General features: G+C 46.6%; 1 protein-coding gene across 1 annotated transcript in view; it reads left to right on the forward strand.

Moving 5' to 3' along the window:
- The first annotated feature begins 16114 nt into the window (after positions 1-16114).
- The window catches only part of LOC115096619 (inositol-trisphosphate 3-kinase B-like), a 78594-nt gene continuing 70720 nt past the window's right edge, over positions 16115-23988 (forward strand). Inside the window, exons 1-2 of the mRNA XM_029611504.1 lie at positions 16115-16198; positions 19491-20261. Coding sequence (XP_029467364.1) covers positions 19785-20261 — 477 coding nt within the window. The 5' untranslated portion in view covers positions 16115-16198; positions 19491-19784. The remainder of the gene's footprint in view (positions 16199-19490; positions 20262-23988) is intronic.

Raw genomic sequence — 23988 nt, forward strand, 5'->3', positions numbered from 1 at the left:
TCCTCCCTCCCCTCCCTTGACTTACCTAACATTTTGATTGCGGTTTATTAAGGCACTTATGCTAATGTTTTTTGAGTTGATAACTGTTAGTATTTTGTTGATGGTTATTTTTAGATTTTATTAATTTTACGTTTATTGTTTTTAAATTATGTTTGTTTTATTGTGAACCATTTTGATCAAATATTATTTTTGTAAAAGTGGTATACAAATTAATTTTAAATAAATAAATAAGGTTCTTGGATGTCTGCCTATTGACAATAGTACAGGATAAATGGATGAAACAAGCTAATATATGTCTAACCCTTACCAAAATAGCTCATATTGTGAAAGGGTGTTATAGCTTATCTGAAAATGTTAATCTAAGAGAAGTGGGATACAAAGTGTTGCATTGTATGTATATGTCACGTACCGCAAAACTATGTGATTCTGACCGCTGCTTGAAATGCCAACGGGAGTCAGGAAATCTTTTTTCACTGTCTATGGGAATGTGATTTGATAACCATGTATTGGAAAGAGCTGGTGCATGAGTTGGGAAATATTCTAGAAAAGCCAATTCCCAGAGACCCGAAGGTATGTCTTTTCCGTATATTCAGTAAGGATTTGGAGTCACTAACAGAGCCCGATAAACTGTTTCTTGGTAAAGCACTGCTGATCGGATTGCAGACGATCATGGCTGACTGGATTTCCATTGATAGACCGCAGAAGGCTCACTGGCAGAATCGGCTGACTTCTTTCCTGCAATTTGAATATATGACATCGAGCACCAAATCGTTGACAGCGCAAAGACTATGCGAGGAGATTTGGAGGAGATACTGGCAGACCCGCCCACAGACCATGAAAGATATAATTACGAAATACCACACAACTGATCATCACAACTTTAAGGAGGTGTCTGAATCCCACTATGGAAGAGGGGGAAGGAGGGGTTGCAAGCAGAAAGACTTGACTTGGTTCTAGGGGTTTAGTTGCTTTCTATTATATTGTTGAAGTGACATTTTCTGTTTGCATTATAATGAAAAACTTAATAAAGAAATGATAAAAAAAAAATATATATATATCCCTGTAAGGCTTGTATTAGGTATTTGAACGTCAATTATGTTTTTCAAGAACCTGAGCACCTAAGAGCGTTCTTAGTGGCACGATCCCTTGAAGTAACCACATCAGGCCCGGCTTAAAAATAGGAATTGGTTGTAGCACTATCCGGCGAGTCTATTTTTTTTTTTCCATTTGTGTATTTCTTCTATTTTCTAACTGTAATCGCACTAATACTGCCTCTCAGTTTTCCTATAATTTAGATGTCTGGAATATACATATGAAATAGAATATGTATGTATTCTATTTATTTTGTAAAATGCCTTTAATGTTTTTTGTATTCTTTGTTAAAAACACTGAATTTTCTGTACAAGAGTTATTTCTTGGGATAAATTTCAAAATTTGAAAATAAAGAATTAAAAAAAAAAATCATTTGGGAGGTGAGCATTCCATAGATTGGTTTATAAATAGATCACCTGGCATTATGCCCATTAAACGGGCAAAAAAAGATAAAAATCAAATCAGGGCGGGCGAAGGTGAAATGGCCACCATAACAGCGAACTATCTGGGCTTGCTCTCTCCAGTGATATGATCTTGTAACTTACTACTGCAGTAGTCGCTGTCTTAACTGACAAATTTACCTCCATAATGAAACAAATAGAGGATTTAAAGTCATCCATCTTGATTTTAATTTGCATATCAATAATGTGGAAGGGAGGATATCTGTAATAGAGGACGAGGCAGTAGCGCAAGAAGGAAGACTGGTAAAACTGGAGAAGCTGGTCAGATTTCAAGAAGAAAAACTAGAGGCCCTAGAGAACCGTTCTTGCAGAAATAATCTGCTTTTTGTCCAATCAACAGAAGAAATGAAAGATTATGGCCAACCTGGAACTGTAAATTTTTGGTTTTCTTCTTTCCCTTTGGTTTCCTTTGCATCGGGCCCACCCGGATGAGGTGGTTGATATTTGTTCTCCTTAAGCTAAATGCTATTTCCCTCTGCATAGCACAAGTTGATTAGTCGTCCTGAAGATGACTGAAAGTTATAATGAAGCTGACTGAGTCCTGGAAAAAGACTGTGCGGCCGAGATTGGAGGAGAAATGTGGGACATAAGAACAAGCTGCTGCAGCAAAGGAGAAGAATAGACCAGTGTTGCCAGTCTGTAGCTTATTTCAGAAACATGGAAATTAAGCCGTTAGTAGGAAGGGCAAGTATATCCTCGTAAGCGAAAAGACGCCGGTCCATGCCGGAGATGGCCAGTTGAACAGCGAAGGGCTTGCTAACTAAAAAGGTTCAGGCTCATCCGCTGTAGATGGACAAAGTATTGAGTTGGGGAGCGCCTACTTTACCGAAGGAATTTTTGTAGGCTAATTTTGGGTAAAGTTCACTTTTCCTGTGTTCTTTGAGGTCCTTTTATATGCTATTATATGATATTTGAGAGAGAGGGTAAACCCACACACATGCAGCGTATCTGATACTCCTATATGGAGAGCAATAGTTATTTGAAGGGGGGAGAAGAAGGAGAGGGAAGTTTTGGATTAGATGAATTTATGGTTCTACTCTTTCAAGTCATCTGTTTATTATATCTCTGGTTGCAGGGCTGGAAAGATCACAAGTGTGCAGGCAGGAGAAGAGATGTGGGGGCAAGGCTAGGTGCCTCCATTTTGGTGAGAGGGTTTATCTGCGATATGGGTGATGCTATAAAACTCATCTCCTGGAACATAAGTGGGCTAGGGTCTCCATTTAAAAGGAAGAAAGCTCTCCAACAGTTGAAAAAGCATAAGGTATCAGTGGCATATGAACAAGAAGCACATTTGTCCGAGTTGGAAAGCACAAAATTAAAGAGGCAATGGGTAAGCTCTTCTTACTTCTCAGTGGCCAAAGGGAAGAAAGCAGGAGTAGCTATTCTTATCAGCAAGAATGTCACATTCCAGATAGGGAAAGGAATGAAAAATCCAAGGGGGGAGGTTTATCATCAATCAATATTGGCATGTGTTAAACGGGCGCCACTCCCTTATTGCGCGACAATCCACCTCTCCTGGGCATCTGACTTAATACTTAAATCGGGTGCCGCGGTAAAAAGGAGGCGCATGGGGAAATTGTGCACCCAGGAGAGATGGCGGTCAGGTTAGGAAAATGGACGCTCGTTAATTGTGCGCCCCTTTTCCTAACCTGATCACCAGCACACTTTTTTCTTTTTTTTTTTAATTCTCCTTTTTCGGTTCCTCCGACTTAATGTTGCAACGATATTAAGGCAGAGGAAAAGAAAAAAGTAGTATTTTCTGCTTTTCCATAATTATTTTGGGCGTTAATTTTTTCCGGTTAAAATGTGCACGTCAGGCGCACTTTTTTTTTTTTTTTTTTTTAAATCGGGGGGGAAATAGGTAATAGCCTCATCAATATGAATTTACATGTGATGAGCACTATTAATTTCTTGCTCGATTGGACGTGCATTTTGGATGCACTAACCCACGTTTTGCATCAGGGGTTATGGACATGCATCCAAAACGTGCGTCCAATTGTGTGTTGAGCCGTGTGCTGTGGCCAGCGCACACCATTACATTAGCCTGATTGTGTGTTAAATGAATTGAAGGGAAATCAACCTCTGTAATGAAAACCCCTCTCCCCCCCACCCCCCCCCCAAGCCTTCTCTGTTGCAGGTCCCAGATTATGGAACTAATTACCCAACTCCATCCGTCAACTTACCACAAAACATGAATTCAAAAAAGCCATAAAAACCTACCTATTTTCATTAGTTTTCCCTAATCCACAATCATAACCTTCCCACTTTCCACACCTTTAAGGACTGTCTCTACCTTCCATTTTACCACTCATTTACTACTGTTCTATTTTTTTTCATGTTTGTCATTTTTAAAACCTGTGGGGCGGATTTTAAAAGGCCTGCGCTCACCGGCGCGCCTATTTTGCATGGGCCGCCGGCGTGCGTAAAGCCCCGGGACGCGCGTAAGTCCCAGGGCTTTCGAAAAGGGGTGGGAGGGGGCGTGTCCAGGGGCGTTCCTGAAACGATGCGGCGTTTCGGGGGCGGGCCCGGGGGCGTGGCACCGGCCCAGGGGCGTGGTCAAGGCCTCCGGACCAGCTCCCGGGACCGGAGGATGGAGCGGGGCTGCCAGCCGGCGCGCGCAAAGTTACGCCTGCACTTTGCCAACAAAGGTAGGGGGGGTTTAGATAGGGCCGGGGGGGTGGGTTAGGGAGGGGAAGGGAAGGTGGGAGGGAACAGGCAGCGCGCGCTGGGCTCGGCGTGCGCAGGTTGCACAAATGTGCACCCCCTTGTGCGCGCCGACCCCGGATTTTATAAGATACGCGCGTATCTTATAAAATCCAGCGTACTTTTGTTCGCGCCTGATGCGCGAACAAAAGTACGCGATCGCGCAAATATTTAAAATCTACCCCTGTCTAAATATTGTAACAGTAAATGACTGACCATGAGTTTAGTGGAGCTAAAATCACAGAAAACTGAGAGGCCTTATCTAGGTAACACGTGAGGTCCGCCACTTTCCCACCAGGTAGGCATGTTACCAGGCGATTCTCACGCCCACCAGCCACCCGACTGTCTACATTCCTAATAATCGAATCACCAACTATGATGGCTAACTTAATCCTTCCCTCCTGGGCAGTAGCCCTTGGAGACACATCCTCGATGCAAAAGGACAATGCACCACCTGGAGAGCAGGTCCTTGCTACAGGATCCTTTCCTGCTACACCTGGTTGGTGCTCTCCCATTATGAGACCTTCTTCCTCCAAGGCAGCACCAGGGCTGCCAGTCTGAAGTTGGGACTTGGCTACTATGTCCCTGAAGATCTCATCTATATACATTTCTGTCTGCCTCAGCTCTTCCAGGTCTGCCACTCTAGCCTCCAGAGATCGGACTTGTTCTCTGAGAGACAGGAGCTCTTTGCATCGGATGAACACATACAACTTCTCACGGGTGGGTAAAAAATCATACATGTGACACTTGATGCAAAAGACAGGGAGGCCCCCCCTCTTGTTGCTGCCTTCATCTCAAATTTGTTCAGTTCCTAGTTAAGTTTTAGGTTGCTATAGGAGTAGGAATGTGTCTAATTAGCATCCTTTAAATGTATTAGTGTATTCACTATGGGTCAGATTTTTAAACCTAAGCGAGGGTGTAGATTTGTGCGCGCAACCCGGCATGCATAAATCTACGCCGGATTTTATAACATGTGCGCGCATAACCCTTTTAAAATCCGCCCCTATATGTCTGGTAGTGGCCTACAAGGGAATAATCAAACTCTCAATAAGGTGTGGGGAATTCATGAAGTGAAGTTAAAAGGCTGATTTGATTTATTTTTTTTTTAGTGTGAGAGTGGCACCTGCCTATAAATTAAAGGATGAGCTAGGGGTGGGAGGGAGGGTTAGGAAATACAAACAGTCTAACTTCTGTTTATTCGCTGCCTTACTGACTATTAAAAGCACAAACACACTATGGAGCGAATTTGAAAAGGGTTACGCGCGTAATATATGCGCGTAACCCTTTAAAACCCCTTCTGCGCGTGCCAAGCCTATTTTGCATAGGCCCAGCAACACGCACAAGCCCCGGGACATGCGTATGTCCCAGGGCTTGAAAAAGGGGGTGGGGAGGTCTGGGGCAGGGGCGGGGCCGGAGCCTCCAGGCACAGCGGCCATTTGCCGCTGTGCTCGGGATCGTGGGCTGGCCGTTGGCCAGCGTGCACAATCTACGCCTGCCCGGAGGCAGGCACAACTTCTAAGTTAAAGGTAAGGGGGGGTTTTAGGTAGGGCTTGGGGGGGGGGATGGAAGGAAAGTTCCCTCCGAGGCCGCTCCGAAATCGGAGCGGCCTCGGCAGGAATGGAGGAAGGCTGCGCGGCTCGGCACGCACAAAGTGCACAAGTGTGCACCCCCTTGCACGCGCCAACCCCGGATTTTATAACATGCGTGCGGCTGCGCACGCATGTTATAAAATTGGGTGTAGATTTGTGCGCGCCGGGTTGTGCGCACAAATCTACGCCCGCGCCTAAATCTTAAAATCCGGCCCTAAATATACCCCAATAGTTTACTTCTCCCCAATACTTAAAAAAAAAAATTTCCCAAGCAAAACTTACTGATTCCTTTCAGCCACCAGCAAGGCGATCCTCTCCTCTCAGTGCTCCCACTGGATTTATGTTTGTCACGCATTTGTTCTTGTTGCATTTGCTATTGTGTGTGTGTGCTATTTACTCCGCCCTTTCCGTATACTTATTTAAATGCCATATCTTCTGCACTATTCACTAATCTGAGTTATTGCCAAAGGATGGGAGCCTGTAACCAAGCTGAAAATGTTGAAAAATCAAAGGTTGTGGTAGGTTGACAAAGTGGTGGAGGCATAAGTCTGAGTTCGCTCAGAAGAAAAGAAGAAGGGGTAGAAGTTAGGAATGGTTTAGGGGGGAGGGGGGAGATTCAGTGGATCCATTGTCTATGATGTTTTGTGCTGTACCTCCTAATTATGATGCTGCTTGGGGAGTTTATGTTCTGATGCTGTACTGTGTGTAGTTTAATATGGCTCAAAAATTCAATAAACAAGTTACGAAAAAAAAAAAAAAAAGATGAGAGATTGATAATGTAGCAGAGGACGGTGGACAACGGATCAGGTGGTTCAGAACCAGCATAGAAAAAAATAATAAAATAAAGAAATGCAGCTTCTGGTAAAGAGAACTGGAGGTGTGATGTGCTGATTTTGGAAGGCCTGCATACAGAGGAACCCAATAAGGTGACATGGCTCAGTATGCACAAAATCCACATGGAGGCATGACCCCAGGACGGTCATTTACGGAGTGTGAAAAAGGTTTGGGTTTATTGCAGGGTAAATGTGATGTTTTGATATTGACATAATGTCTTTTATTAACAATTCTTTTTATGTAATTTTAGGATGATGTTTATTATGTGTATTGTAACACTCTTTGAGTGCATCTAACACAAAGGCACAAAACAGACCTAAAATCTTATCTTAAGGGTAGAAAACAATTGCTCTGAAATGAAGGACCTGTTTCAGGTTTGGTTGCTATTATCCCATGTACATTTAGAGGTGAATTTTAAAAGCTCGGCAGGCACATCAAATGGGGGAGGTGTGAATATGTTGGGCTCGTGCACGCTGAGCGAATTTTAAAAGCCACTGAGATACGACGCTATCTCCTGCAGCACGGACATCTCGAAATTTCAGGGTGGGAACCTGAGATGTGCACGTAAATACTTACACGTCCTGGTGTGCGCCATGGCCCCTGCTACGTAACTTTACTTCTGCTCTGGATGCAGATCTGTGGGGTTTTAAATGGAGGGAAGTGAAAGTACAAGCTGGGGGGGGGGGGGGGGGTTTGGAGAACCTATCTCTTAACTGGGTGAACTGGGGATGAACTGGTAAAACCGGAAATGGTATCGTGCCCGTTTTAAAATCCCCCAATTTACGTGGTAGAAGTGGGATTTGTGTGCACATGTATGCGTGGCAAGGCTATTTTATAACGTGCACATAAGCGTGTGCATGTTATAAAATAGCCACATCCCTGAGCGCGGTCCGATATATGCATGCAAATGTGTGCACGAGCGCCGGTTTGAAAGTTACCATCCCTATTTTTATCTCAAGTGCAATTACTGAAACCTGACAAAGATTAGTCACCAGGGGAAATCACCTCATCTCCCCTTGTCTCAGTTCCAACCTCTGGCCCCCTCACTGACTCTCTGTGTGTGACCTTGGGGTGAGTCTCTTTTTCCTATGCCTCAATTCTAATCCCCAGCTCTGTCACTGACACTGGGGCCAATGCAATATCGTGCGCTGAGCCTAGCGCACAGGTTAACGAGCACTTGGACGTGCATAAATAACCACCGATCCAATAAGGGGATCAGCGTGTCCAAAACACGCGTCCAAACCTGCGCATAGCTAATAGCGCTCATCACACATAAATTCCATGTAGATGAGGCTATTAGCTATTAACCCATGATGCAAAAAAAAAAAAAAAAAAAAGGACCAATCGGGAACAACCCTGCCGGGGTGGAGAGGGAGCTCTGGGCTAGGCTGTTGTGGATACACAGCCACTTGTCCTGGGCACCCGATGCAGAGCACTAGGGACACGCAAGTTATCCATTGTGCGTCCTTTTTAGCGCGGCAGCTCATTTGCGTATTGCATCGAGCGCCAAGGAGAGGTGGATGTGCGCGCATTCAAAAAAGGTGCGTCCACTTTGCATATTGTATTGGCCCCTTTGTTTGTGACCTTGGGGTTAGTCACATTATTTCCCCTCGTCCCTCAGTTCTAATCCCCAGCTCTGTAAATGGCTGCCTGTTGACCGTAGAGTTGAATCACTTTACCTCCCCATGCCTCGGTTCTTCTCCCTAGCTCTGTCACTTGTCCTCAGAGTGCGCCTCATTCTAATATCCATCTCTGTCACTGATTCTCTGTGCATAACCTCGGGGTGAGCCACTTTATCCCCTGATGCATCAGCATTAATCCCCAGCTCTGTCACTGACTCTGTGTATGACTGGGGTTAAATCAATTTATTCCCCGGTGCCTCAGTTCTAATTCCTGGCTCCCTCACGGTGAGTTACTTTACCACCCGGTGTCTCAGATCTTTCAGATGATACCTGCAGCCCCAGATCTCAGTGTTCGTATTGTTTTTATGGGATACTATGCTGGAGAGACTGGAGGGGAGACTAATTGTTGGTGGTTTTATTGTATGATTTGAATATGGGAGGGAGGGGTTGGGGTTTATATTGTTTCTATCCTATTGGGAATGTACCTTGTTATGTTTGTTTTATACATGGTGCCAGCTACTATGGTTTATTGTAACCCAAGTTGTGATTTATAATGTAAAATACATAATCCAATATAAAATATAAATAAATACATTAATTGATTATTGCTTTTAAATCTGTATCCTAAAAATAAGTATCAACGCATGTCTGATCATACAGCAGTCTGTGCCATCACTAAAGCTCACAATGAATTGTGTCACACAGAGAAGACATATTGCCATTTACTTGTTTCTCAGCATAATCCCTCCCCCCCCCCCCCCAAAAAAAAAAAAAAAGTGACCAGATATATTTAAAGCAAGATGCAGAGAGCAGTTCTGGCTCCAGAATCCACCGTGCTTTAGTGAAACATTCTGACATAGAAGAACGATTAACACATTTCCATTTGAAAGTCAATAGTAACCCAGCCGCTACCAGCACACAGCTAGCCAGATTGTTCCTATTGAGAGTAATCCTGCAACCCAAAAGCGACAACGCCTGTTCCATTTGGAGCTGATGTTTCAGGAGACCATGAATGACTTACAACACTTCCTTCCAGGATCTTTGAATTATGAGAAGAGTCCCACCAGCTATCAGGTCGATACAGTAAAGTGTGCTCCGTCGGAGCGCACTGTCAGCCTGCTCTGGACGCGTGTTTTCCCTTACCCCTTATTCAGTAAGGGGAGGAAAACACGCGGCCCACCCGCGGCACCTAATAGCGCCCTCAACATGCAAATGCATGTTGATGGCCCTATTAGGTATGCGCGCGGGATCCAGTAAGTAAAATGTGCAGCCAAGCCGCACATTTTACTCTAAGAAATTAGCGCCGACCCAAAGGTCGGCGCTAATTTCTTCCGGCGCCAGGAAAGTGCACAGAAAAGCAGTAAAAACTGCTTTTCTGTGCACCCTCCGACTTAATATCATGGCGATATTAAGTCGGAGGTCCCCAAAAGTAAAAAAAAGTAAAAACAAGTAAATAAATAAATTTGAATTCGGCCCGCGGCTGTCGGGCCGAAAACCGGACGCTCAATTTTGCCGGCGTCCGGTTTCCGAGCCCGTGGCTGTCAGCGGGCTCGAGAACCGACGCCGGCAAAATTGAGCGTCGGCTGTCAAACCCGCTGACAGCCGCCGCTCCAGGCCAAAAGGAGGCGCTAGGGACGCGCTAGTGTCCCTAGCGCCTCCTTTCCCTCGTTTGCACCGCGTTGCCTCATTTGAATACTGGATCGCTCGCACCGGCGAAGGGCCGGTGCGTGCGCCGGGAGAGCGGGCGTTCGTCCGCTCTCCCGCGGTTTTACAGTATCGATCCGTATGTCTGAAGGTCCTTTTGACACGCAGTCCTTCCGGCAGCTGTCTGGTGTGCCAGGCCAAGCATTATCCAACCATGCCAGGATCAAATCTGATTGGTATGGGGAATTGGTTTTTTTTATTATGTATCCCAATAATTACTCAGTTTGTCTGAGTAAACAGCAAAACCCGAGATTTGAATCTTTCCGCCCACTGTCTGGCTAAATTTTGTCTGAGTGACTCCTTACCCACACATAATTTAACCAGATAAAAAGGGACGCTCCAAGGGGCGTAGTTACATCATAGCTAGTGGGTGCTGATAGCAATGCTACCCAGCTAAGGAAAATACCTGTGCTAAGGTTGCCAAAAGTAACTGTAACTGTAACTAGTCTTATCTAGGTCTTTTCTAAGTAATAAGTTACCTAGGGAGCTTTCCCCGCTTACTGGCCGCTGAATTTTTACCTTCTGGATAATTTATCCTCAGCATTTTGAGCCACATTGTAGCCCACTGTGAATCAAATTAGTGTCTGCATGTTAATATGTCCTCTGTCTCCCTGTCTAATCCTAAATAATGAACTCTAGCTCATTAAGCATTCTAAGGAAGTGAAGTCTTATTAGACTGAAGAAAATGTTCCGGAGGCAAGTACGGGAAGATCAGAATGTGAAATGCGGCAAACTGAAATGGTTTCCCTGGATTTAAAGCCTCCATCCTCAATCAGATCAATGACCTTGGACAATTCAGTTTGGACTGTCCAGGTAAATTGTAACAGATCAGCGACAAGAGGAGAGGCACGCTTCATTAAATCCAAGCAGTCTCTTGATTTTTATCCCCCACTTGAAACAATGAGCTTATCAGAGAAAGGAATGAGAGTGGATCTATCACGTTCAGCAGGCCAGTTGCAGGGGTTCCCACAGTAGAAGCAGAGCAGGGCCCTGTAGCAGAGCAGGGCAGGGTCTTCTGCCTACCTGGCCACCTCCCCCTTGGGTTGGGCCCACCTGACTTCTCTTGTGCAAGGCTGCCAGGGTCAGGGCTGGCAGCGGTTAGACAAGGTCGAAGTCCAAGCCAAGGTCAGGGCAGGCAATGATCAAGCAGAGGCAGGGTCAGAGACAGTCTGGGTCAGGCAACAAGATCAGTCGAAGGAAAGCTAAAGGCAAGGGAAGTAGGGCAGGAGCACAGACAGACACAGCAAGAACAGGTTGAGACATACAGGTAGGAACAAGTTTACAGGCACCCAGCAAGGCAGGGCAAAATTGGGACAGAAGAGCTAGGCAAGACAGGGCAAGCAGGAACACAGCAAGGCAAGGCAGGAGCAAGGAAAGACAAGACAAAACTGGCCAATACATGAAGGCCTGAACAGGTACAGGGCAAAGCAAAACAAGACAAGGAGTACACAAAGAAGCTAGGCCACCGGGAAACTTAGACACATTCGGCAAGAAAGACCAGCCGGAGGCCCTCATGGAACTGAAGGGTCACTAGGATACCCACAGGGAACAGAAGGCCAAGGAGGTTGCAGGACAAAAGAGCCACAGGGCAAGGCAGAACTAGAAGGCCCAAAGGCCACGAGGCAAGGCAAAAAAGCCAAGGAAGCTGCAGGACCAGGCAAGAAGGCCAAGGAAGCCATAAGGCAAGGCAAGGCACAAAGGCCACATTCATTGATCTAAAAGAACTGGAAATTGAAGCTACACAAATCTTTCATTTGAGCTAGAAACTCAGTGCCTCATTCCTAATCCCTGGCTCTGTAAATCCCTCTTGTGTCACTTTGGAGTGAGTCACTTAACTCTCTGTGCCTCAGTTCTAATCCCCAGCTCTATCAATGACTCTCTGTGTGGCCTTTGGGGTGAGTTACTTTCTTTCCCTAAGTCTCAAATCTAATCTCCAGCTGTGCCACTAACTATGCAAGGTTTGGGACATGAGGCTTTATCTCCCCATGTCTCAGGTCTAATCCTTGGCTCTGTCACTGACTCTTGTGTGTATGATATTGGGATGAATCACTTTACCTCCCTGAGATATCTCTTGTCACTGATTCTCAAGCCAGTGCAATAATCTGTGTATTAGGAAACGGTGCACTGGATTTCAGTACACAGTTTTAATGCACAGATTAGGTTTTTCTAAAATCCCTTGCAGTAAGATAATGCTTTGCTAATATATCAGGAGTTTAAAAAAAAAGTGTGTTTACTGGAAAGTGTGTGTTCAGTATTGGCTGAACACACATTTTAACTCAGGAAGGGGGGTATCCCTTGAAACATGCATCGCCAGGCGAGAGTATTTATCCAGCCAGGGCCAATGCTTCCATTAGGCAAACTAGGCGGTCGCCTAGGGTGCCAAAATTTCAGGGGCAGCAAAATCATGCCAGCGCGAGGCATAGAAGGCTGCTGTGCCAGATCTAATGCTGCTAAAAAAGGGGAGCAGTGTGCTGGAGCCACTGTCACAGGTAGGAGGGAGCGCTGTGCTGGAGCCACTGTCACAGGTAGGAGGGAGTGCTGTGCTGGTGCCACTGTCACAGGTAGGAGGGAGCGCTGTGCTGGAGCCACTGTCACAGGTAGGAGAGACCGCTGTGCTGGAGCCACTGTCACAGGTAGGAGGGAGCGCTGTGCTGGTGCCACTGTCACAGGTAGGAGGGAGCGCTGTGAGCGCTGTGCTGGTGCCACTGTCACAGGTAGGAGGGAGCGCTGTGCTGGTGCCACTGTCACAGGTAGGAGGGAGCGCTGTGCTGGAGCCACTGTCACAGGTAGGAGAGACCGCTGTGCTGGAGCCACTGTCACAGGTAGGAGGGAGCGCTGTGCTGGTGCCACTGTCACAGGTAGGAGGGAGCGCTGTGCTGGAGCCACTGTCACAGGTAGGAGAGACCGCTGTGCTGGAGCCACTGTCACAGGTAGGAGGGAGTGCTGTGCTGGAGCCACTGTCACTGGTAGGAGGGAGCGCTGTGCTGGAGCCACTATCACTGGTAGGAGGGAGTGCTGTGAGCGCTGTGCTGGAGCCACTGTCACAGGTAGGAGGGAGCGCTGTGAGCGCTGTGCTGGAGCCACTGTCACAGGTAGGAGGGAGCGCTGTGAGCGCTGTGCTGGTGCCACTGTCACTGGTAGGAGGGAGCGCTGTGCTGGAGCCACTGTCACTGGTAGGAGAGAGCGCTGTGAGCGCTGTGCTGGAGCCACTGTCACAGGTAGGAGGGAGCGCTGTGAGCGCTGTGCTGGTGCCACTGTCACTGGTAGGAGGGAGCGCTGTGCTGGAGCCACTGTCACTGGTAGGAGAGAGCGCTGTGCTGGTGCCACTGTCACAGGTAGGAGGGAGCGCTGTGCTGGTGCCACTGTCACAGGTAGGAGGGAGCGCTGTGCTGGTGCCACTGTCACAGGTAGGAGGGAGTGCTGTGCTGGAGCCTCTGTCACAGGTAGGAGGGAGCGCTGTGCTGGAGCCACTGTCACAGGTAGGAGGGAGCGCTGTGCTGGAGCCTCTGTCACAGGTAGGAGGGAGCGCTGTGCTGGAGCCACTGTCACAGGTAGGAGGGAGCGCTGTGCTGGAGCCACTGTCACAGGTAGGAGAGACCGCTGTGCTGGAGCCACTGTCACAGGTAGGAGGGAGTGCTGTGCTGGAGCCACTGTCACTGGTAGGAGGGAGCGCTGTGCTGGAGCCACTGTCACTGGTAGGAGGGAGTGCTGTGAGCGCTGTGCTGGAGCCACTGTCACAGGTAGGAGGGAGCGCTGTGAGCGCTGTACTGGAGCCACTGTCACAGGTAGGAGGGAGCGCTGTGAGCGCTGTGCTGGTGCCACTGTCACTGGTAGGAGGGAGCGCTGTGCTGGAGCCACTGTCACTGGTAGGAGAGAGCGCTGTGAGCGCTGTGCTGGAGCCACTGTCACAGGTAGGAGGGAGCGCTGTGAGCGCTGTGCTGGTGCCACTGTCACTGGTAGGAGGGAGCGCTGTGCTGGAGCCACTGTCACTGGTAGGAGAGAGCGCTGTGCTGGTGCCACTGTCACAGGTAGGAGGGAGCGCTGTGCTGGTGCCACTGTCACAGGTAGGAGGGAGCGCTGTGCTGGAGCCACTGTCACAGGAAGGAGGGAGCGCTGTGCTGGAGCCACTGTCACAGGTAGGAGGGAGCGCTGTGCTGGAGCCTCTGTCACAGGTAGGAGGGAGCGCTGTGCTGTAGCCTCTTTCACAGGTAGGAGGGAGCGCTGTGCTGGTGCCACTGTCACAGGTAGGAGGGAGCGCTGTGCTGGAGCCTCTTTCACAGGTAGGAGGGAGCGCTGTGCTGGAGCCACTGTCACAGGTAGGAGAGACCGCTGTGCTGGTGCCACTGTCACAGGTAGGAGGGAGCAATGTGCTGGAGCCTCTGTCATAGGTAGGAGGGAGCGCTGTGCTGGTGCCACTGTCACAGGTAGGAGGGAGCGCTGTGCTGGAGCCACTGTCACAGGTAGGAGGGAGTGCTGTGCTGGTGCCACTGTCACAGGTAGGAGGGAGCACTGTGCTGGAGCCACTGTCACTGGTAGGAGGGAGTGCTGTGAGCGCTGTGCTGGAGCCACTGTCACAGGTAGGAGGGAGCGCTGTGCTGGTGCCACTGTCACAGGTAGAAGGGAGTGCTATGCTGGAGCCACTGTCACTGGTAGGAGGGAGCACTGTGCTGGAGCCACTGTCACTGGTAGGAGGGAGTGCTGTGAGCGCTGTGCTGGAGCCACTGTCACAGGTAGGAGGGAGCGCTGTGAGCGCTGTGCTGGAGCCACTGTCACAGGTAGGAGGGAGCGCTGTGAGCGCTGTGCTGGTGCCACTGTCACTGGTAGGAGGGAGCGCTGTGCTGGAGCCACTGTCACTGGTAGGAGAGAGCGCTGTGAGCGCTGTGCTGGAGCCACTGTCACAGGTAGGAGGGAGCGCTGTGAGCGCTGTGCTGGTGCCACTGTCACTGGTAGGAGGGAGCGCTGTGCTGGAGCCACTGTCACTGGTAGGAGAGAGCGCTGTGCTGGTGCCACTGTCACAGGTAGGAGGGAGCGCTGTGCTGGTGCCACTGTCACAGGTAGGAGGGAGCGCTGTGCTGGAGCCACTGTCACAGGTAGGAGAGACCGCTGTGCTGGTGCCACTGTCACAGGTAGTAGGGAGCAATGTGCTGGAGCCTCTGTCACAGGTAGGAGGGAGCGCTGTGCTGGAGCCACTGTCACAGGTAGGAGAGACCGCTGTGCTGGTGCCACTGTCACAGGTAGGAGGGAGCGCTGTGCTGGTGCCACTGTCACAGGTAGGAGGGAGCACTGTGCTGGAGCCACTGTCACAGGTAGGAGAGACCGCTGTGCTGGTGCCACTGTCACAGGTAGGAGGGAGCGCTGTGCTGGTGCCACTGTCACAGGTAGGAGGGAGCGCTGTGCTGGAGCCACTGTCACAGGTAGGAGGGAGCGCTGTGCTGGTGCCACTGTCACAGGTAGGAGGGAGTGCTGTGCTGGAGCTACCACCAATATGTAAGTTGGACAGGGGGTGTATGACCACAGGTTTGCTTAGGGTGCCAAATACTCTTGCACTGGCCCTGTATCTGGCTATTGCTATCTGGCCGCAGTTAGCCTCAGACACGTAGATGAATAGATAGGGATTTATCTGGCTATCTAGCCAGAGCAGGAAAAACTTCTTTTGCTTACACCTGTCTGTGTGTGACCCTGGGGTGCTTCATTTTATCTCGCTGTGCCTCAGGTCTAATCCCTGGCTCTGTCACTGACTCTCTGTGTCTGACATTGGGATAAGTCACTTTCTCTCCCTGTGCCTTGATTTACTGAACTGTCATTGCATAACGATGAAAGCCTTGCTCCAGCTTCCCTGTGGAAGTTGCCAAGTCAGCATTCGGTCCTTGTAGCAGAGACTTGCTGTCAGGTCATCTATCCCTCAAATACTACATGTGTGTTTCTAAGGATGTTGGGATCTTGTTCGGATGAAACGTGCTATTTATAAATCCAAAATGGTTTATTGCTACTGTTATTACAACAATATAACAGCAGGGGGCGCTGAGAGGCCACTTTTGCTTTGTGCTGAATTGACTTTGCTATTCCCTCCTCCAGTTCCCACAGGGGAGGTGTTTAAAACCCTAGTTAAGTGCGGTCTAAGTCTAGCTGTCGGTACGAGACCAGCGCTCGCTGAGCCTCCTTGCAGTCAGCTCCACTGTGCATTCTCCGCAAGGTAAGACCGTTTCAAGCTGTCTCTCAGCAAGATAAGACTCTCGCTTTTTTATTACTCTTTTCTGAGCAATAATGAAACCTCAGATGATATGAAAGACCTCTTCCAAAGCAGGAAGGGAAACCATCCTATTACAAAAGTGCCCAGGAAGTTACAGGCATATTGGGCTGATTTTTTAGCCCAGGATGGGGCTGCCAGAGAGGGGCAGGGTGGGAGGGACGCCTGGCTCAGACAGCAAGAAGCTGCAAGGCAGCTAGCAGGGTTCGAATACGTACCAACTTGCTTGTTTCTTGGCTCGGTTTCCTCTTTTGATTCTCTTCTTAGGTCTCTTTTCCTTTAATATATATTTTCACCCGGTTTTAAAACATTTCTATCCAAACATTCCCTTCTTTGGCTATATTCAGGCTTTACTGGTATCAGTACCAGGTCTGCATGGGGCACTGATAGAGATCTGCTCTTCAGCTGTCTGTGCTGTGTTCATGCTTTGTGTGTATCAGTACAATGCCTGCATGGGACTCTGACAAAGATCTGCTCTTCAGCTATCCATGCTGTATACATATTTTATGTGCATCAATAATGCGAGTGGATGGGGCTCTGATGAAGATCTGCTTTTCAACCGTCTATGCTGTGTTCATGTTTTATGTGTATCAGTGCAATGCCTGCTTGAGGTTCCGATGAAAATCTACTGTTGTGCTCTCCAAGCTGTATTCCTGTTTTAAGTATCAGTGTAACACCTACATAGGGCTCCGAAAAAAAAAAAAAAATCCACTGTTGAACTGTCAGTGACGTGCTTAGGCTTTCCACATAACTCCAGTTTTCCGTTGTCCATGCTGTATTCAGACTTTCTGTGTTGCAGTGTTATACCTACATGGGCGTTTGATGAAGGTCCACTCTACAGCAGGGTCAGAATAAATGTGTGTCGGCTGCTTCCCCACAGATCCTATTAGTCTTAATCTGATTGTGTATGGACCTACTTCTAAGTGTGGGCCCTGGGTGGCTGCCCTATTCGGTCCCCTTAATCCAGCATTGCTTTTCAGCTATCTATGCTGTACTCATGCTTTATATGTATCAGTACAATGCTTACATGGGGGCAAGGGGGAGAGGAAGGACTCTAAAATGATCAGCACATCAGCAGCACCTCCTCAATATACTCAGATTTGCAACAGTGGGAACAGGTAAACAGGAGGTATTTTCAACTGATAGGTCATTGGGAAGAAACACAAACTCGGAAACAATGTGCACATTGAGGGCAATTTTCAAAAGGCATTTCCCCGGGTAAAATGGCCTGACTTAAAATTGCCCTCCTCAAATGTGACTAAATGCAGGTAGAGACATTGCCTACAGGCTATTAAAAGGAAGTGTTCCTGTGCAAGTGCAAAGTCCGTGCACACTTTTAACAGACGTGCTTTGCACGTGCAAATTTTCCAAGAAAAACAATGGAGGATAGTTTCTTTTTAAAGATTTGCATAAAAAAAGAACCAATCAATAAAACTACCCCTCCCACCCTGTACTATGCAACTATACAAGCGTCTGAAAAATCCTCCCCCCTTAAAATTATTTTTTAAATTTGTTGTAACTAGCAGCTGAATTATTGAAAGCAAAGCATGTTCCTGCTTTAACTGCTTATGGAGAGAACAAGGAGTGAAAATCAAGCTGATTATTTACATTTGTATTTTTTGCTGTCATGATAAAAAAAAAAAGTATTCCTGCCACAGAAGGACTTCCTTCAATGTGCTTTGTGGTTTTTTCCTGCTTAAAAACACTAAAAAGATATGTTTGAACCCTAGTGCACTACAGTGGGCCTTGGAATTTTAAGCCTGTACCCATACGCTTTATGATGAAGATCGCTGACCATTTTGGTAGCTGCCCTTTGGCCCAGCTCTATTCTGTTTATATCCTTTTGAAGGTACAGTTTACAGAATTGTACACAGTACGCCCAATGAGGTCTCACCAGAGACTTATACAGAGGCACTATGACCTCTTCTTTCCTGCTGGCTATTCCTGTACCTATACACTCAAGCCATCTCCTTGTCTACTACCTGTTTGGCCATCATCAGATATGATCACCCACCAGATTCTGTTCCTGCTTTGGGCACAGAACCTCACCCCTATACTGTACTGCTCCCGTGGGCTTTTGTAACCCAAATGCATGACCCTGAAGTTTTTAGCATTAAATCTTAGCTGCCAGGCTCGAGATCATTCTTCAAGCTTCCCTAGATCCTGGCTCATGTTTTCCACACCTTCCTGGATGTCTGTCCTGTGCCAGGTTTTGGTATCATCCACAAAAAGAAAAATGTTTGCCAACAGCTCTTCTGCAATATCAGCAACGAAAATGTGGAAAAGAGCCAGACTGAAAACTGATCCCTGTGGTACATGACTTGCAGCCCCCTCTTCCTTGGAGTGAACTCTGCTTACTACTACCCTTTTCTGTCACCTCCCACTCAACTAGATTCTAACCCTCTCATCACTTAAACAGCTTCCTCCTTACAAGTCTCTCACTGAACCATCTATCTTCCCTGCCACCTCTTCAGGAGGTCTCACACTGAACTGTCTATCCAAAATTCAGCTGTGTGACCTATCTCCCTCCAGTTTAACTAGGATCATGTAACCCCTTTTCCCAAAGTCACTCCATTGCCTCCCTGTCTGCTTCTGCACACAGTTCAGGCTTCTCCTACTCACAACAAAGTGCCTTCAGTCACTACCTCTCCTCTCTTAACTCACCCTACTACACCCCTTCTTGTGAAGATCCGTTCATTAACCAAGCTGCTTCTATCTGAGCCCGTCTCCTCCATCACCAGCTGCTGACGCCACGCTTTGCACCTTGCTGTGCTGTATGCCTGGAACTTCCTGAGTGAGTGCATCATGGTCCCTCTCTGGCCATATTGAATTCCACGCCCCCCTCCCCCAACCCCCACCCAAAAAAACCCAACTTTTTTGAGGCTGTTTTCACTCTTAAACCTGGTTTTCCTGATCACAGTTTTGTTGATTTTAATTATGTTCCAATAGTAAAAAGATTTCTAAAATCTCCTATTTATCTTGTCTGTCTTGACTAGATTGTAAATTCCACAAAGTAGGGACTGGCTCCCATGTGCATCTGTGCAATGCTGTACATATCTTGTTGTGCTGGAACTGCTGAGGGGAAAAGCAGAGCGATCAACATAGAGGAACTGAGGGAAGAGAGAGGGGAAAGTGGAGAAAGCAAGGTCAATAAGTAGAGGTGCAGGAAAGCTGAACAGAAGAAGAGAGGAGTGAAGGATGCACTTTGACTTTTTCTGTTTCTCTCTTCTTTTCTCAGACTTCTGTTTAAACATTGCATCCCCAAAGTGCATGGAACGGACCTAGAACGTACATGCAACTGGAAGAAACACAGATTTATGGCTACACGAGGAATGTTAGTTCTTCACTGAAGGCAAAAGTTACAACTTCTTGTCCAGTTTCTTCTCCATCCTGGCTCGTTTTAGACGTGGGGACTTGAGCATGGGAAGAGTGGTCAGTTAATTTTCTACAGTTGGTCCCTTAAAGGTCAGTGTCAGTGAGCAAATAAATACATTTAAGAACTGGAGACACTGAGGAGTTTTAGTCACAGGCCATGGAGACTGTGCCTTATTTTGAAGGAATGGAAGAAGTGGACGTAAGAGAAAGAGCCAAGACTGGAGGTACCGCCAAGTCAACTTCTCAGGGGAATGGCTTAGAGGGATCCTCTCCACATGGGACCAGTGATGAGATCACTGTGGGAGCCACATATCTGCCAAGCATGATGACACCAGCAACTGAAACCCATGCCCTGCGCTTGAAGATTCCTGCAAAGCATCATGGGCTAGATCAAGTGTTCCTGCGTCAACATCACCAAAAGAGGGGGGAAGAGTCTCTAAGCAAGGAGGAACCTACAGAACGGCATGAGATGATCTTTAAGGAGCTAGCCAAGAAGAAGCTGCTTCACTCTTCCGACCGTTCAGTCTCCAGCACATCCACCTGCTCTTCCCTGAACTACTCCTCTCAGGAGTCTGATGAGGTTTTCAGTGATGAAGAGGAGAAGGTCCACAGCAGAAGAAAGGTCCTTCGAAAGGTAAGACAGGACTACTGTGACGTGGGAACTATTATTACAAGCTAGGGTCACCAGATGACTCAAGGTCATTGGGGATAGCATGGACTATTGTATCAACAGAATTGTAAGTAGTATGTTTGTAGAATTGGGGAGCAGTATGGGGAAGCATGGGCCCTCAAATGTAGCTATAACACCAGGGAGAAGTGCTGGGGGTGTGGGATGCTCACATAGGGCTCTAACACTGAGGAACATTGTGAGGAGGGTAGGATCCACATCTCTGGTTGTAGTGCTGGGGAATGCTGCAGAGAGGATGGGTCCCTTATATAAGGGTGCAGCACTGCTACACTCACATAAGGCTGCAGTACTGGGGAGCAGGTCCGGGAGCATGGGACCTTGTAAAGAGCTGTAGTATTAGGGAACAGTGCAAAAAGAGCATGGGGCCCTTGAGGAGAGCTGGAACACTGCAGAGTTAGAACCCTCTTATAGAGTTGTAGAATTGGGGAGCAATGCAGAGCATTGCACCCTCATCTAGGGCTGTAACATTAGGGAGCACCACAGAGAACTGGGACCCTCATATCGGAAGTGTGCAGGATTATAAATCTTTTAAAGAAATAAAATAACACTGAATTTTAGCACAGGTTTTATTTCACGTGCATGTTAAAAACAGGGCTCCCTGTGCAATGCAGTAAGCTAATGGGATGCAAATCGAGCAGGGGTAAAAAAAAAAAAAAAGTCACGTTAAATGGAAAAAAATGTGCTAAAGTGTGATTTAACCTGAAAAATACTGAACAGAACAGTGCTTTAAAATAGGAATAAGGAGGTAAGTGCCTGAAGGAGTCTGACCAAAATTATTTTGCAGCAAGATTGGCACTGGGCATCCCAACTTGGGCACAGTCTCACATGCAAGACCATTTGGGCAAGGCATGCCAAGTGAAATCAAAATGTAAGCTCTCTAGGGAGGGGATCCAACAGCCAAACAGTATGCACATTGGTGCTGTGCATCCCTAATAGTTGTCCATTCCAGAGTACAAATCAGAGAGCTTACCCTTTGATTTCATTTGGCATGCCTTGCCCAGTGGCCTTGTATGCAAGATTGTACCCAAGTCGGGATTCCCAGTACCAGTCTTGCATGCAAGATAATTATGGTCATACTCCTTTCAACTTCAAGCACTTATCTCCTTATTCCTGTGTTTTGTTAACTCCTTGGTTTAAGGGGGAAGTAAACATTAATTCACATTTCTGGTGGCCATGATATTCATAAGAACATAAGGCTTGCCATACTAGGTCAGACCAAGGGTCCATCAAGCCCACTATCTTGTTTCCAACAGTGGCCAAGCCAGGTCACAAGTACCTGGCAGGATCCCAAGGGGTAGATAGATTCTAAGCTGCTTATCCCAAGAATAAGCAGTGGATTTCTTCAACTCTACCAAATAATTGTTAATGGACTTTTCCTTCAGGAACTTGCCCAAACCTTTTTTAAACATTGCTACACTAATAGCTTTCACCACATCCTCTGGCAACAAATTCCAGAGCTTAATTATGCATTGAGTAAAAAAATATTTTCTCTTATTAGTTTTAAATGTATCACCCAGTAACTTCATTGTGTGTCCACTGGACATTGTACTTTTTGAAAGAGTAAACAAACTCTGTTTGTGTACTCGTTCCATTCTTCTCATTAGTTTATAGACCTCTATCATATCTCCCCTCAGCCATCTCTTCTGCAAACAGAAGAGTCCTAACCCCTTTAGCCTTTCTTCATAGGGGAATTTTTCCATCCCCTTTATCATTTTGGTCGCCCTTCTCTGTACCTTTTCTAATTCTGCTATAACTTTTTTGAGATGTGGTGACCAGATCTGCACACAATACTCAAGATAAGGTCTCACCATGGAGCGATACAGAGGCATTATGATATTCTCTGTTTTCTTCTCCATTCCTTTCCTAATAATCCCTAGCATTCTATTAGTTTTTTTGGCTGCTGCTGCTGCACACTGAGCCAAAGATTTAAATGTATTTTCAACGATGACACCTAGATCCTTTTCCTGAGTGGGGACTCCTAATGTGGATCCTTGCATTTTGTAGCTATAATGTGGGTTACTCTTCCCTAAATGCATCACTTTGAACTTATCTATATTAAATTTCATTTGCCATTTGCGTACCCAATCTTACAGTTTTGCAATGTCCTCTTGCAATTTCTCACAATCCTCTTACGATTTGACAACTTTGAATAATTTTGTGTCATCAGTAAATTTGATCACCTCACTTGTTGTTCCCATTTCTAGGTCATTTATAAATATATTAAACAGCATCGGCCCCAGAATAGATCCCTGGAGCACTCCACTATTCATCTTTTTCCATTGGGAAAATTTACCATTTAGCCCTACTCTCTGTTTTGTATTTTTAACCAGAAGACAATCCACAATAGGACACTGCCACCTATCCCATGACCTTCTAACTTCCTAAGAAGTCTCTTATGAGGGAGTTTATCAAATGCTTTCTGCAAATCCAGCTACACTATATCAGCTGGCTCACCTTTATCCACATGTTTATTTATGCCCTCAAAATGATGTAGCAAATTTGGGAGGCAAGACTTCCCTTGGCTAAATCCATGTTGGCTTTCTCCCATTAAACTATGCCTATCTATATGTTCAGCAATTTTGTTCTTTATGATAGTTTCTACCATTTTACCTGGCACAAACGTCAGACTCGCTGGTCTGTAATTTCCTGGATCACCCCTTGATCCCCTTTTAAAAATTGGCGTTACATTGGCCGCCCTCCAGTCTTCAGGTACCATAGATGATGTTACTGATAGTTTACAAATTTCCAATAGCAGGTCCGCAATTTCATTTCTCAGTTCTTTCAGCACTCTGGGATGTATACCATCTGGTCCAGGTGATTTGCTACTCTTTAGTTTGTCAATTTGCCCTTGTACATCTTTCAGGTTCACTGAGATTTGTTTCAGTTCCTCTGAGTCATCACCTTTGAATATCATTTCTTTCATGGGTATATCTCTTGCATCTTCCTCAGTGAATACTGAAACAAAGAATTAATTTAGTCTCTCTGCTAAGGCTTTGTCATCCCTAAGTGCTCCTTATACGCCTTGATCATCTAATGGTCCAACTGACTCCCTCACAGGCTTTTTACCTCGAATGAACCTGAAAAAGATTTTATTATGAGTTTTTGCTTCCACGGCAAGCTTCTTTTCAAATTCTCTCTTTGCCTTTCTTATCAGTGCTTTGCATCTGACTTGCCAGTGCTTATGCTGTTTCCTGTTTTCTTCATTCGGACCCCTTTTCCATTTTTTGAAAGATTTAATTATTATAGTCTCTCTCATCTCACCTTTCAACCATTCTGGTAGTCATTTAGCCTTCTTTCCACTTTTCTAATGCATGGAATGGAATACATCTGTTTTGGTCTTCCAAATGGTATTTTTAAACAACATCCATGCCTGAGAAACTCTTAACCTTTGCAGTTGCTCCTTTCATTTTTTCCTAACCATTTTCTTCATTTTATCGTAGTCACCTTTTTTAAAGTTAAATGCTGTCATAGTAGATGTCTTTTTTTGTGCTCCCTCTGGTTAAATCAAATTTGAAAATTTTGTGATCACTTTTGCCAAGTGGCTCCAACACTGTTACCTCTCGAACCAAATCCTATGATCCACCAAGGACTAGATCTAAAATAGTTTCCCCTCTTGTTGGTTCTTGTACCAGCTGCTCCATGAAGCAGTCATTTATTTCATATAGGAACTTTA

This window comes from Rhinatrema bivittatum, chromosome 8 (assembly GCF_901001135.1).
Source record: "Rhinatrema bivittatum chromosome 8, aRhiBiv1.1, whole genome shotgun sequence".
NCBI classification, from domain to species: domain Eukaryota; kingdom Metazoa; phylum Chordata; class Amphibia; order Gymnophiona; family Rhinatrematidae; genus Rhinatrema; species Rhinatrema bivittatum.